General features: G+C 60.3%; 1 protein-coding gene across 5 annotated transcripts; it reads right to left on the reverse strand.

Annotated features, from left to right (window-relative positions):
• Window positions 1-1007: 1007 nt before the first annotated feature.
• Window positions 1008-11254, reverse strand: Midn (midnolin). 5 transcript variants are annotated; one of them, XM_032908223.1, is made up of 9 exons: window positions 11023-11254; window positions 9077-9707; window positions 7959-8046; window positions 7717-7779; window positions 5648-5776; window positions 5234-5551; window positions 4896-5034; window positions 3980-4243; window positions 1008-3041 (listed from the first exon to the last, which is right to left on the reverse strand). In XM_032908223.1, exons 2-9 carry the CDS (start codon window positions 9310-9312, stop codon window positions 2764-2766), a joined length of 1515 nt encoding a protein of 504 aa, XP_032764114.1. In that variant the 5' UTR covers window positions 9313-9707; window positions 11023-11254; the 3' UTR covers window positions 1008-2763. The 5 variants fall into 5 exon arrangements, with proteins under 5 accessions (XP_032764114.1, XP_032764098.1, XP_032764106.1 ...); XM_032908207.1 differs by having other exon boundaries at window positions 4896-5037; window positions 11023-11250; XM_032908215.1 differs by lacking the exon at window positions 11023-11254 and adding an exon at window positions 10029-10438 and having other exon boundaries at window positions 4896-5037.
• Between the last annotated feature and the right edge of the window lie 2321 nt (window positions 11255-13575).

Raw genomic sequence — 13575 nt, forward strand, 5'->3', positions numbered from 1 at the left:
AATGACCATGAACTCTCCAGGGATCAGGCTTGACGGGACATCCGTCTTCTTGGCGTGGGCGCGGGACGATTTGGGGTGACTGGGCGGAGGGAGGAGCAGAAAACCCTTAAGGAGTTGTTCTAAGCCACCCTTGGGGAAGACAGCTTTTTCTCACCGGGTGAGGCTCTCAGGGAGAGGACTAGCTTCCAACCACAGGCCTATACCTTCAGGTCCAGTGCTGTGTTGCGGGAGGGGGTGAGGGGGGGGTCAGTTTTCTGGGCTGGAAAATGGGAGTGTAATTACTTGTGACTGTATACGTGGAGAGCACTGAAAAATAAAGAGAATTAACAGGCTGAGTGATAAATAACTGTTTCAGCGCAGCCACAGAGGAATGGAGGTGAGACACCCGAGAAGCAACTTAGGGGGCAGTGGGGAGCGCCAGGTTAGCTTGCGGATGGGGGCAGGAAAAGGTGGGCGTCCACCTTGGCAAGTTCCCAGGCGTAACCGAGATTGTCATGCCCAGATGGGGTATGGCAAAGGTCTAGAGGTGCGTGATCCTCAGGGGGCGGAACGCGCGCGACGGTGTGGCCACCAAGAGCAGGTCACAAGAGCCTGGGGAAGTCTAGCTCCCTGAGAACCTCAAGTCGCGGCGCTCGTCCCCCTCCGGCTGGTGCAACTCCCTCTCCAGCCATGGGCAGAGCGTGCGGCTCTCACAAGCACTTCCAGTTTCTGGGTTGGAGCAACGCCTCCCACTCCTGGAAGCTGGGAAGCCCTGCCTGCCCCAGCACTGACTCCCAAGTTCCCGTCTTCAGCCCACTTCAGAGCCAGGAACTGAGGGTGAAAGCGTCGCCCAGGGCAAGCCCCAACCCCACGCCCAAAGGGACTTCCGGCCTTGGGTAGCAGGAAGTGGCCGGGCCCTCCCTCCCTCCGCCCTAAGTAGCTTCCTGCCGGTCCCAAGCTGGGCAGTGGCCTGGGAAACCGTTTGCGGGAACCAGGGCCTGGGGACTCCGAAAGGAGCAAGCCGGGACTAGAGTTCATGTCTCGTTTTCATTTATTTGAAATTCGGTGCTCGTGTAAGGTTTTTCTTTTCCCCTCAAATTTTATTTCAATAAAAGGAGACTTGGGCGAGGTGGATTCCCCATAGCTGGATTCTCCCCCTCCCCCCGAGGGTGGCTAATGCTATCTGGGGATGTCTTCACAGGGAAGAGAGAACTATGGGTGGGCTCCTGCCTGAGGTCTCCACCCTCAGCCCAGCGGACATATCACAGGCAGCTTAAAAAAAATCCTAAAAAAACCAAAACACACATTTAAATAGGTATTCAAGACAGCTTAAAAAATGCACCCACTTTCCCCCCCCCCTTTTCTTTTTGGGAAAAAAAAAATAGAAAAAAAACAAAACAAAAAACCAAACCGAATTCTCACTTGGCCTCTACCATTCAGGATCCCTTTCCCACCCACCCACCCCAAAAACCTTTACAGCTAGTCAACACACGTTCACATCCCAAACCATTACGGTTTAAACACACAGTGGGGGAAGACAAGGATGGGTTCACAGCCTAGAACAAAGGAACCGTGGACAGGTGGAGTCTAGACAACGTGGACAGGCATCAGGGGTGGGCACACATCCCGTTTATCACAAAAATCTCAAAATGTGGAGGAAAAAAACCCCACAAGATCACCCCTGCTGTATGGGCCCCAATCTGAGGGGAGGGCTCTCACCCATGGAGCCAATGTGGATCAGCAGTGCGCCCGCCCTCCCCAGGGTGGGGTTAATGCAGTCACAGCTCAGCACCTCTCTTCCCATCCCCAGCTGCAGGCTGGGCCTAGAGAAGAGGTACAGGGGTGTCTCTCTGGGCCCCTCCTCCTACAAGCTACCCCAGTTTCTTTTCTTTCCCCTAGAGGATAGAAACCATTACTGGCTCAGTCAGAAAAATGAAGTCTATAAATAGTCCCTCAAGCCCCATTGGGAAGGAAGGTTAGGGAAATAAGTGGGTGTGTGGAGGGAGGAGACCAAGAGGCCAGTGTCCAGGGAGGGTGGTGCGGGGCCTATCCTCCTCTCGTGAGGAAAAGGAACATCCCCCACCTGACTAACAAACAGCCCCCCTGCTCCAGCAGTCTCCATCGAATTAGCTTTCTGTGGCAAGAGCAAGGGCGGCCAGGCATAGTGGCAAAGCCTGTCATTGTAGCACTTGGGAGACCGAGGCAGGAGGAAGGCTGTGAGTTAAGTGGGCATCATGGACAAAGGTATCCTCTGTGAGTGTATCTAGTGGCTTTCCGGGATGGGAGGGGTGGGGGAGCCAGCTGGCCTGGAATGGTGGCCAAGTCTGCAGAGGGGAAGGGGAGGGGGGCGCACTCATCCTGGGGTCCCCAACCCTCATCTGTAAAGTGCTTGGAGAATCTACATTGAGTTTAAAAACCTGAATTGGGTTATGGAAGGGGGTGGGGAGAGCTAGGCAGAGCGGAAGGGCTGGGGTGGGTGGCTTCCTCCGTCTGGGCCATCTGGGAACAGACTGCTACATATTTGGAACTGGAGAAGGTGGGAGGGAAGGGCCCTGTCTCAGAGGCCCTGACCATGGTAAGGGAAGAAAGACAGGTGGGCACGTGACCAGGGATGCAGGGTAGACAACCAGGGGAGGAGCTAAAAAAGAATCAGAAAGGCTGGTAAGTGGCAATGGAGGTGACCTCCTGCCCCTCCCCTCCAGAGCTGGGCCGCTCAGCGTCCAGTCTGTGTCGTCCTCCTGCCCCGTGTATGGGGTAGGGGATGTTCAGGCCCAAGGGGATTCTTTAAGCCACCACAAACTCGGACTGGATGTCTGGGTTGACTTCAGGCTTCCAAACGGAGTCCTCGAAGTCGAGGCCCAAGCCTGTGGCCTCGCTGGGGCTACCTCCACCCCCACTGCTGCTGCTGTCACTACGACCAGCTTTGCGGCTTGGGGTCCAGTGGTAAGGACCCCGGGCGTCCCGCCGTGCCTTCCTTCGCAGGCGCTTCTGCTGCAGCAGGAGCTGGAGGCGTTCTACTTTGCAGCGCGTGGCACGGTTCTCTGTCTGTCGCAGACGGTCTCCTACAAAAGGAGATGGGCACCTGTTAATCTTGAGCCCCCCACCGTTGGCAGCAAGGACCTGGTGATGTGCGAGGAAACACAGGGCGCCGGCCTATCCTCCAGTCACTGGAGCATGCTGGGAGAGCAGGCAGGGCTGTGGGCTGAGTAAGTGTTGCACAGGGGTTTAGTCACAGAAGAAATGCAGGAAGTAAGCTGGGCTTGGTGGTGCACGCCTTTGATCCCAGCACTGGGGAGGAGAAGCAGAGGCTGGGGGATGGAAGTGAGTTCCATGATGGCTGGAGTCCCATAGCGAGACTCTGTATCAAGAGCAAATGGAGAGAACTATGCAAGGCATGGCCAGGTCACCTGTCACCAATCATTTAGGAAGCAGAGACCCAAACACTCCAAGTTCAAGGAAACCCTTGTGAAAGTAACAGGGTTGAAGGCTTGGCAGAGCAGAAGCAGCCTGCGTGGCCGCTCCCAGTGAGGGCTGGGGGCCTTGCTAACAAAATACAAGAGCCTAACAAACAAAACCTCTACAGGAACCAGCGTCCAGAGTAAGTGGTACAAAGCTTGTACCTCAGTTTCCCTCCTGTGAACAGGGCTCGGAGACAGGTGATCTAGGTGGGGCACGGTGTGCACCACCACCTCACAGCTTGGGTAGGGATGGGGTGGGCATGTCTGGCGAAATCTGGGGGGCCAGAACTAAGTCAGCCATTCATGGAAAGTGCCAAAGGCCATCTGGAGATGGGCCTGGGGAGGGGGGGAAGGAAGTGGGGTGGGGGGAGCCCTGCAGGGCTCACAAGGAGACACTGTGTAGCAACAGTTGCCTCCTTTTCTCCTAGCTAGGGAAGGTCTGGGTAGGGGGTGGGGAGAGCAGCTGCCAGCTCAGGGGTCCCCCTGAGCCAGCACACAGAGACAGCCTTGAAGAAAGGCAGGCTGGGCGGGGTGGGACTCACCCGGGGGCTTGCACATTCGGATCTGGCTCTGGCCCTGGAGCAGCGATGGGGTTGCCAGCTTTTCACAGGAGGTAGTTTTGGGGGCGAGGTCAGGGGCTGGTGAGGCAGGTGAGCACTGCGCGTGGCAGCGGAGCTGGGTCAGTGAGGCCGGCATGCCCTGGTAATGCCTTGTGGCACTTAGGAGGTCATTGAGTATCTGCAGAATGGTGCCGATGTCACGCCGAGGCCGCCCACTACTATCCTGGCAGTTGGGGTGCAGTGTGCCTGTAGGAGGAAAGGATCATGAGCCCAAGCAATCAAGTTCCAGAGGGATGTCAGCAAGGGGAGGCAGACAAGTCTGTGCACACACACTGGGAAGGGAGGGTCCAGGTCTGGTGTGTACACCTGTCAGCTTAGCTACTCAGGAGGCTAGGATGGTGTCTCAAACTCCAAGCCACTGCTGGGCTGTGCTGGCATACTCCTTTAATCCCAGCACTCGGGAGGCTGAGGCAGGCAGACAGATCCTTGCAAGTTCAAGGTCAGCCAGGGCTACAGAGAAACCCCATATTGAAAAACAAAAACAAAACAAAAAACCCCTCCAGTCCAGGAAGATCCTATCTCAAAAAACCAAAAGCAACCCAAAAAACCCCAAAAAACCCAAAATAGGCTTGGAGCTTGACTCAGGGTAGAACCTCTGCATAGAGTCCCCATGAGGAAGGGGCTGAGGGTGTGCCTCAGCGGGAGGCTGGCCTAGGCACCATCCCCAATGTCCCAGTGAAGCACACGGAACCACGCTGGCGCAGGTGCCATGCCCTATATGTCTGGAACCACACAGGTGCGTGCCCCAGATTCCAGGGGAAGATGTTTAGTGAGCACAGCCAGCACACAGGATCTCGAGTTTGAGATGCCAATGCCACTCGTGTGTGGTGACACCTACCAGAGAAGGTCCCTGAGAAGACCCCTGGAGCGTGGTTCACGAAGCTCTCAATGACTGCACCGGGTTTGCGGGATCGGGGGGTGGGGCTGCTGCCTGGGGTGGATGTGGTGTTGCTGCTGGCGGGTGGAGAACAGTCCGTCTGCTGGTGGGAGATTGGCAAATGGGTATTGTTGTGATGGGTCCATTCCTCAGCTCAGATTTCCCCAGCCTCTAGGGCAGTCAGTGTGTCAGGGACTGTCCGAGGTTCCAGACGTGCTGTATCAGCTCAACAGCCTTTGATACAAGGCTACAGCTGGAGCCCTCAAAATCTTCCCCTGTGTAAGTATCTGCATCCTCACCTCAGGACAAGTCGTGGAGGCTGCATGGGATTGGAAGGTGCCAGCGGTGACAGGTGAGGGGGACACAGGCGAAGAAGGGCTGCTGGATACTGGGGGGACACGGGCGGCACTGGACACGGGCCGACAAGGTGAGGATACTGGGGTAGCTACGCTGGAATCTCCCCGGGCAGCGGCAGCAGCTGCGGCAGCCGCGGCCAGCACATGGCGGTGCTGGAGTGGGGCGTGTTGGGCTGCCAGTTGCAATTGTACAAACATCATGTGATCCCCAACTCGCAGGGCCAGGGTCAAAGGCGATCGGCCTGACAAAAAGTCACTGACCTGCAGAGAGAAGTGGGGGACCTCATCAGCCAAAGGGGCTCTCATCGACGATGCCCCCAGCCCAACCCAGCCCAGCTCTCCCCCACAGTGTGTGACCTGGGGCCTCTCGCCGCCCCTCTCTGGGCTCTGGGGTCCCTGTCGGTGCCACGGACGCTTAAATAAAATCAATCTGTATTTCCGGAAGCCTCCTCCGGCAGCCCGGCCTGGCCCGGGTGTCGCTGGGGGCTGTGGGGGGACAGAGGTGGGTCAGATTGGAGCCTCCGGCTCTTCCCAGCCAACCTGGGTCCTTTAAAGGGGAAACTGAGACCAGGAGGAGCCCAGCTGATGGTCACTGCCCTCCCTGAAGTATCAGTCACTTCTCCCTTTCCCACCTCAGTCCCCAGATCCCGTCTGCAGGTCACACAGCATGACTGTAGCAGAGGAGAATCCTGGCAAGCTATCTTTCACAGCTAAGCCACACCAGAGGCAAGCTGAATCCTGAGGGGACTCCTCAGATAACCTTTGCTTCCCCAAGATAAATATTTATGTGTCCTGGGCTGTGAGGAGACAAGGGGAAGCCTGGAGAACTGTCTCCAAGGGCCTCCACATGCTCTGGTAAGCAGCTCTCTGACCTTCCAGCCACTCACACACACACCCCCTTCTCCATGGGGGCTGATCTGTGGGGTTACTTGACCCCTGGATACACGGGGCACTCTCTCTCCCACCTCTGAGGGCCTGGCTATCAGCCTTGTTCTCCCCAGAGGCATGGGGGGGGGGGTGAGAGGTTTCTGAGAAGTGACATAGAGGCTGTGAGTCACAGCACACGGCCTGGCAGAACTCCCTCCCCTGGCTCTGCTGGCAGGGGGCTGGAGGAACCTTCTCTACTTGGGGCCCCGTGGGGAGGGGACAAAGAGCTGAGTGGACAAGGAGGCAACCGACCCTGAACTCCCGAATCCTGCCACAGACCCTCAATCCTACCCCCCTTTTCAGGGAAAGGCCTGAAGTAGCTTTCTGAGCACCGGGGGTCGCCCCTTCCTCCCGTGGGGAGGGCAAATGGGAGGCCAGGTGAGAATTTCCACTGTGGGAATCTCAAGGCTCCACCCACCAACCCCCTCTAACTTCCTCATGCCAGGCACACCCCCCACAGGCCGGCAGGCAAATCTGCCCAAAGCTGGCCCGGAAAAAGCGCCTGTGTCTGGTTTCTGGGACCTCCTTTTTCCCAGGATCCTTCCCTGAGAGGCAGGACCACCCAGCTCCGGAGCCCTTGTGCCCCCTACACGAAGAAGCAGGGCGGGACACGTTTCCAAACAGGGAGTGAAGGCCTTCCGCGGTTAGGTTTCCTGCACTTAGGCCCAGGCAGGGAGTCCAGGGCTCCTGCCCAGTTCCCTCACCAGGCTAAGCCAGCAGTCTGTGCGCCCCACTCCCCAGAGTAAGCTAAGGGCACCCCAGTCATTGTACTAGAAAAGCTAGGGGCTGCTAGAGAGGAGTGCCCTGTCGTGGCCAAGAATATGAGGAAAGTAGGAGGGAGGGGAAAACCGGCAACAAAACTGGGAGTCCTCCTCAGAGCCAGGCCCAGCCTCCCTCCTGGCTGCTTACTAAATATTTTCTTAACATCCTGCGGAGGCCTCCCTGGCCTAGGGCTGGGTGCCCCTGCCTGTCCCTCCCCTGGTTGGGGCAGAGAACAAAGACCAGAGAGAGGAGGAGGGGAAGATGGGTGACTCCCCACCCCTTTGCACTAGCAGCGTAAGTTCTGTCATCCTGCTTCCAGAAAGGTGTGAACGAACGCACCGACTGAGTTTTTATTTTAGGGGGTACATACTTCACAATGGGAGAGTTTATGGGGCTGTGGAGGATCCAACCTCCAGTGGGCATGGACCAAGGTCACCCACAGTCAGGGCAGGTCGAAAAGATTAGCCCTTCCCCCCACTGTGGCAGCCACCGTGGGAGAGAAAACTTCTCAAGGTCAGGTGGTCAGGTGCTGGGGGAGGCAGGGAGGAAGAGGAAGCGGGGTGACCAGGCCAAGCTGGCACCAAGGCGGGGCTTTTATCCCCTCCCCCACAGGCCACCAGGGAAGCACAAACAACTGGAGGCTCTCTAAGGGTGTCCTGAGAGTTGCCAGGTCCCTAGGCGTGGCCACTGCCTCTAGTCCCCCATCCCCTGGTTAGGGCGAGGTGGTGGGTCCTTACCTGGGTCTCGGTCAAACTTTCCAGGGCTTGCATAACGGACTGCTCCGGCCTCGAGGCCTGGGACTACAAAGAGAGGGAGAGTAGAGTAACCTCAGAGTGGGTTTAGAGCAGTGAGTGGGGAGGGGGCCTTGCGTGGTAGGGGCGGTGGGAAAGCTATTGCAAGGGCAAGATGGTGCGTCTGTGGAGTGGGGTGGCCAGGGGATTATAGAAGCCTCCAGGGCACGCGCCCCTCAGTCATTTACCATGAGGCCAGCTTCCACCGTGGGCACGAGCGTCAACTTGCTCCCATCCCCCACGCCGAATTCCTGCAGCTTCCCCGAACTGAGCCGGCTGGGGGTAGGAAGGAAGAGGGTGAGACGGGAGACAACACAGAGACGCGGAAGCGGAGGCCGAGGAGGAGGAGGGCTGTGCGTGCCCAAGGAGAGGGGAGGACAGAGGAGCGTTTCCCACCCCACTGCTCTCCAGACCCGAGTGTCTGGGGAGGCCTACTGGTCTCGGGAGCCCCCTAAGCCATGACTTAACTTCAGGTGAAAGCACTAACCGCATCTGCAAGGGACAAGAGACTTCTATCACCTGAACCCCCGTGGGCTCTTTGCCACCCTCCCCCGCGCCTCTCTTCAGGCCAGCTCCTGCCTACAACTCTTCAATTCTTGCCCGGGCTCGTCTTTGTGGGCGCCGCGGGGCTCCGGCCCATTTAGTGAGGCCTTCGGGGGCTCTGCCGACCCAGGCTCCCCCTCCTCCCTCCTCGGCGCAGGCCCGCTGCTCAAACAAAGGAGACCCTCCCCCTCTCGCCCCTCCCCCACTGGGGGCCCTCCGCTGGGGATGGACATTGCATGTCCCCAGAGGCCCTGAGGGGACCAGGGGAGACTCCCTGGCCTGGAGGCGATTTAAATACCAGGTGGGGGGTGTGGGGAACCGAGAACAAAGGGGGGGTTGAGAGACGCAAGTGATGGGGAGACAGCCAGACGTAGAGGGGGCCGCCAAGCAGATGCGGAAGCGGCTAGACCGCCGGCACAAGAGGGGGTGGCTCTGCTTCCCCCCACACCCCTCGTCGCGCAGAGAACGGACCCCTCCTCGTGCCGTCCCGGGGGCCCACAACTCCCCTGCCACCCCTGTATTTCCCGTGCACCCTGGAGGCCCGCAGGGCGCTTCTGCCTTTGTGCAGACCCCGGCGGGGGAGGGGGCCCAAGCAAGTAAGGCCGAGCAGAGGGCGCCCGAGAGCGCGCGGCGCGCCCCCGCCCCCCGTCTGGCTGCCCCCTGCTTCCCCGCGCGGCGCGCTCTTTGTTCCCGCCCGGGGCCCGGGCCCGAGGGGGCGGCCCGGTGCCAGGGGGCGCGCAAGCGGGGGCGGCGCTCTACCTACGTGTCTTTGTGAAGCAGCGCCAGGCGTTCCTTGGGTACTTTGAGGCGTTGGGACAGCCTTTTGCGCAGCCCCTCCACGGTCTCGTCGTGGGGCACCGAAAGGTCGTAGCGGGTCCCCGTAGTGCTGTGGATCGCCAGGCTCATGGGTGCGGCCGATTCCGCGGCCGTGCTCAGCTCGCAGGCGCCACCGGGGGCCCCGCGCCGGCAGCTCCGGGCGCCGCCGGGCTGCGGCTCCATCCCCGGCGCGCGCAGGATAACTGGGGGCCTGCGGGTCGCCTCCAATCCTTGCCGGGACTCCCCCGCCAAAACAAGGTCTTCCTCTGCTCCGTGGGCGCCCAGGGACAAGAGCAGTGCGTGCGCCCCTTGGGGAAGGTCCCAACGTTAGCAATAGAGCCGGCAATCAAGAATCCGAATGGTGCTCGGGGTCGCGTGGGATCCTTGGGTTGCGCCCCGGGGTGGGGTCTGCGATCCGGTTTCTAGGGCGTTTGACAGCGACCAGGGTACCGCACGGGGAGGGTCCAACAGAAACGGGGCGAGCTATCCTGGTTCGCACGGTGCCTGGATCCCTCTCGGGTCGTGCTACCCCGCGCGTCCCTTCCCTTAGCAACAGCCGCAGCCGCTGCTCTCAAGATCTGGGGGTGAAAGTACGAAGAAAAAAAAGTTATCATGTATCAACGTTCCAATGGGCGGGACCACCGCCCCCTCCCATTCACTACTTACTCCGCCGGCCAGGCGGCGGCCAATCAACACACACAGACCGCCCAGTTCGTCGCGCTACCGGGCCAATGAGGACCGCCGCGGGGCTACCCCACGTGGCAGCGAGACCCTCCCCTTTGCTCCGCCCCGTCCCTTCTGTGTCCAATGAAGGTGCCAAGAGGGTTGGGCTGATGCCGCTCCTGACCAGCCCCCGCGACCCCCACCCGCGCCCAGAGCCATTCATAAGGCCCAGAGACCTCAACAAAGGGCGGGCGGGACCTCAGGGTTGCGGACCCGAGTTCGAGGACTTAGCACCTTCACTCCCCTCCCCTCCGCGCGAGCATAACCCCTCCTGTACGCCACCGGAGCGGTCTGGAGAAGAGGGAAGGAACCGGCCATTGTTCCCGACTAAGGAACAGGAAATCGTGGGGCCATCCCGCTGGGTTTCTCCGGGAAGCGACAGCCTGCGGAAGCTGTCGCTTGAGCCTGAGCCTCATGGCCAAGGGTCGCAGGCTGGCTTCTCAAGGACAGGACAGTCTTCCGCCCCCGTGGGTGGGTGGATGCAATGATATTGGAGAACCTGGGCGGGACCCACAGCTTGGGCAGGGCCCTGCAGCTCGGTGACGTGGCTTCGATTAGATCCGTCCCTCCCGAACCAGTGCCACTTCGCGTCCCAACCTAACCCACCCTATTTTTTTCTGCCTCCCCCCTCCCAATCACGGGTCGGCCCGTTTCCCGAGGTGCGCCCGCCCAAGCCGTGACGTGACGCGGCGTCCCCGGCTGCGCCCGCGCGCGCCCCGCTCCGGGCAGCGGTGAGTCAGCAGCCCCGGCGCGCCCTCTGCAGTCCCCGCCCGGGAGCGCTGCCCCAGTCCCGGGGGAGGAGTGCCGTGCGTCTTGGCTAAGGAAAGGGCGCGCCTAAAATTGGGGGTCCGCATGTAGGGAGACTCCGTTGAGAACCTTCTTAGACTTACAATGAGGAGAAGACTAAAACTGTACATAAAGGGAAACTGAGTCCATCTACAACTAGTTCAAGGTCACTGGCTGGGAAGGCGGAGTGCAGGGGGGGCGTGGGCTGCGGTCCCGCCAGGGCGGTGCCCATTGCGCGCGGCCCCTCCCACCCCACAAGTTGGAGGGCTCTGTCCAGACGCACCCTAGGTGCGGATGGCTCAAAGAACAAAGAGTGGTGCACCCTTTGAAGTTCACGACTGTTGGAGACCCCTTTCCGCTCCGTGTGGCCCCGCCCCTACTCACCGGGTGCCGTAGGTCCTGTGTGTCACCACTGCTCCAGACGACCTGCGTGTGGGTCGTGGTGAGAGGTGGCCGTGCCGGTCTGGGGCCGACCGGGCGGCCCCTGAGCCTTTATCCGCGCCGCCTTCCCTGGGGTGGAGTTTGGGCGGGCAAGGGGCGGGGGGCCGGGCTATGGTGACGCATCTCCCCCACCCCCCGCCTGCTAGCTTGGGACTGGGACACCCGGCCCTAGGGCTTCTCAGCACCCACAGAGCAGTGTCTCGCGGGTGCCACCGGCTTGGGTAACTCCTACCTTCCCAAGTACTGAGGTGCACCTCACATTAGGATGGGGGTTGGGGGAAGTCTGGCCCGCTTCCCTGCTCCGCCCCCTTTCCTGCTGGCCTGGTGCTTCCGCCTGGGGGCGCCCGCGTGTGGAAGTGGGAGGGGGGGCGGAACGGGAAGGGGTTCCTTAGTCAGCAGCCTGGGTCCAGGAAAACAGGGCAGTGTCACCTGCTAGGCAGTGGGGTGCCCCTGACAGCTGCCTGATAGCCTGGCCTCCGCATCCTTTAACGATGACCTCAGAGGCCATCTCTGTGACCATTCAACCATCCCTGGCCTTGCCTAGGCCAGTCACCTGAGTGACCTCTATGAGTAGCCCAGTCCCTAATGCACCCTAACCCTACACCATAGCATAGCTGGTTCTCGCTCTGGCTCATGGGTCCCAGAAGTCAGCTCAGGTCATTGGGCTTGGCAGAATGTGTCTGTATCTCCAGGCTCCTCTGTGTCAATGACAGAGTACCAGATAACCAAAGGAAAGCCTCCTACAGGAGCCTTCTGCAACCCCACACATGTGGGGCCACACCACAGATGGCCTTTACGGTGAACACTCACCCACCCTCTGGACCAGGAAGTCAGTCCTTTGTCACTTGAGTGGCCTCCACCCGCAGCTTCCTGAAGATGACTGAGTGTGGCCGGACCCTCCATCACTGCCCTATCCTACCACCCCCTGTCCACTTATCCGGCCTCTTGCACTTATCGGGGCTGAGCACCCCTACCACCCCGGGTGCTCCTCCCAGGCCAGTTCCTTCCTAGGTCTCCTTCCTGCTCTGGCTGATCACTCTGGACAGGCATGCTGGGCCCCCAGCACACAGGCGTGCCCGGCACTCCCAGTCTCCAAGGGTCATGGACAGGCCAGAGAACACTTGGTGGCCCAGACTTTGAGCAAGGGACGAGCAGGGGTTTGCTCAGGCAGTCCAAACTGAAGGCAGAGGGCAGAGGTCAGAGGCAGGGTGGGCCTCCCACCGACCACAGGGAAGGGATGGCTGACACCATTCAGACGGAAAGCCGGTGTAATAAATGCAGGGTGCCCAGACTTCCTGCTTCCTGGCTCTTCTTCCTTTGTGGTCCTTTGTCCTTACTGTGAAGCCCAAGACTCAGTAATCTGTCTAGGCCGTGCCCTCCAGGAAGGCCCAACCTCCGGGACCTCAGTCCCGCCCTACTGCCTGCTGTCCCAGGACACAGCCCAGCCAGCACAGGCTGTCCTGAGGTCAGGCAGCAAGGCTCACACTTCCGTGTAGGAGACCCTCCGTGTTTTGGTGGGAAGATATGAGGGATTCACACTACAAGGTATAACAGCCCAGCCCGGGCTGTTCTGAGGGCCTCCTGTTGACATCTATCCAGCCTGGCCACTCAGTCTGATGACCTCAGTGACCTCTGGGGCCCACACACTGCTAAACTTGAGCAGGGCAAGGTGGGGACCTAGAATGACCGTCCTGTGACTAGCCTGGAATACCCCCAGGCTGCAAGTGTCAGAACAGAAGGGTTCTAGCACACTCATGCCTAGATCGGGCACATGGGGCCACAGCGAGTCACCCACACAGGGTCCTGATGCTGTGTGACAGGCCACCCAGGCCCCAGCCAGCCCGCTGGTCACTGTCCAGGTGTTCCAGATGACCCAGTGATGGCAAGCTCAGACTCACTCACCACCATGGAAGGCCTCACCCCCACCTCCACCCCCACGTTCCACACAGGCTCCTGAAAGGGGGGAGGGGAGGGTAAGCCAGCATCATACCTGGCTACCATGGGGGTGGGGATAGGGATGGGAGGGATGGTTGTACAAAGGGGTGGGGTGCCAAGGCCACCCCCTCCCAAGCCACCCCACCCCACCACCCCACCCAGGGCCAGCTAGGGGCCTAAGTGCCTAAGGAGGGCCTGGGAAGGTAGCCAGCCAGGCTAGGGCCACCCACAGGCTGGGTGTGCCTAGGGCAGGGCCTCTGTGGGAGCAGGTGGTTCCCGCCTCTTCCCAGAGCCTGAGGTGGGGCAGGGGGCCTCAGGGAGGGCCCAGTTGGGCCTGGTTGGTGGTCAGGGCACTTTGCCTGGCCTGCAGTTCTAGCCACACCCACTCTTTCATGCCCTGCCCTCAACCCTTGCCCATCCCACCCATTCTGGCAGGCAGCCCCGCAACAGCCAGCCACTATGTATCCTACCCAGAGTCGCAGGGTGCCTCTGGGGACCCAGTCAGATGGGGGTGAGGAGAGGCTTGACTTTGTGCTACCCAGTTAGAGACAGAACACTCTG

Source organism: Rattus rattus, chromosome 1 (genome assembly GCF_011064425.1).
Source record: "Rattus rattus isolate New Zealand chromosome 1, Rrattus_CSIRO_v1, whole genome shotgun sequence".
NCBI classification, from domain to species: domain Eukaryota; kingdom Metazoa; phylum Chordata; class Mammalia; order Rodentia; family Muridae; genus Rattus; species Rattus rattus.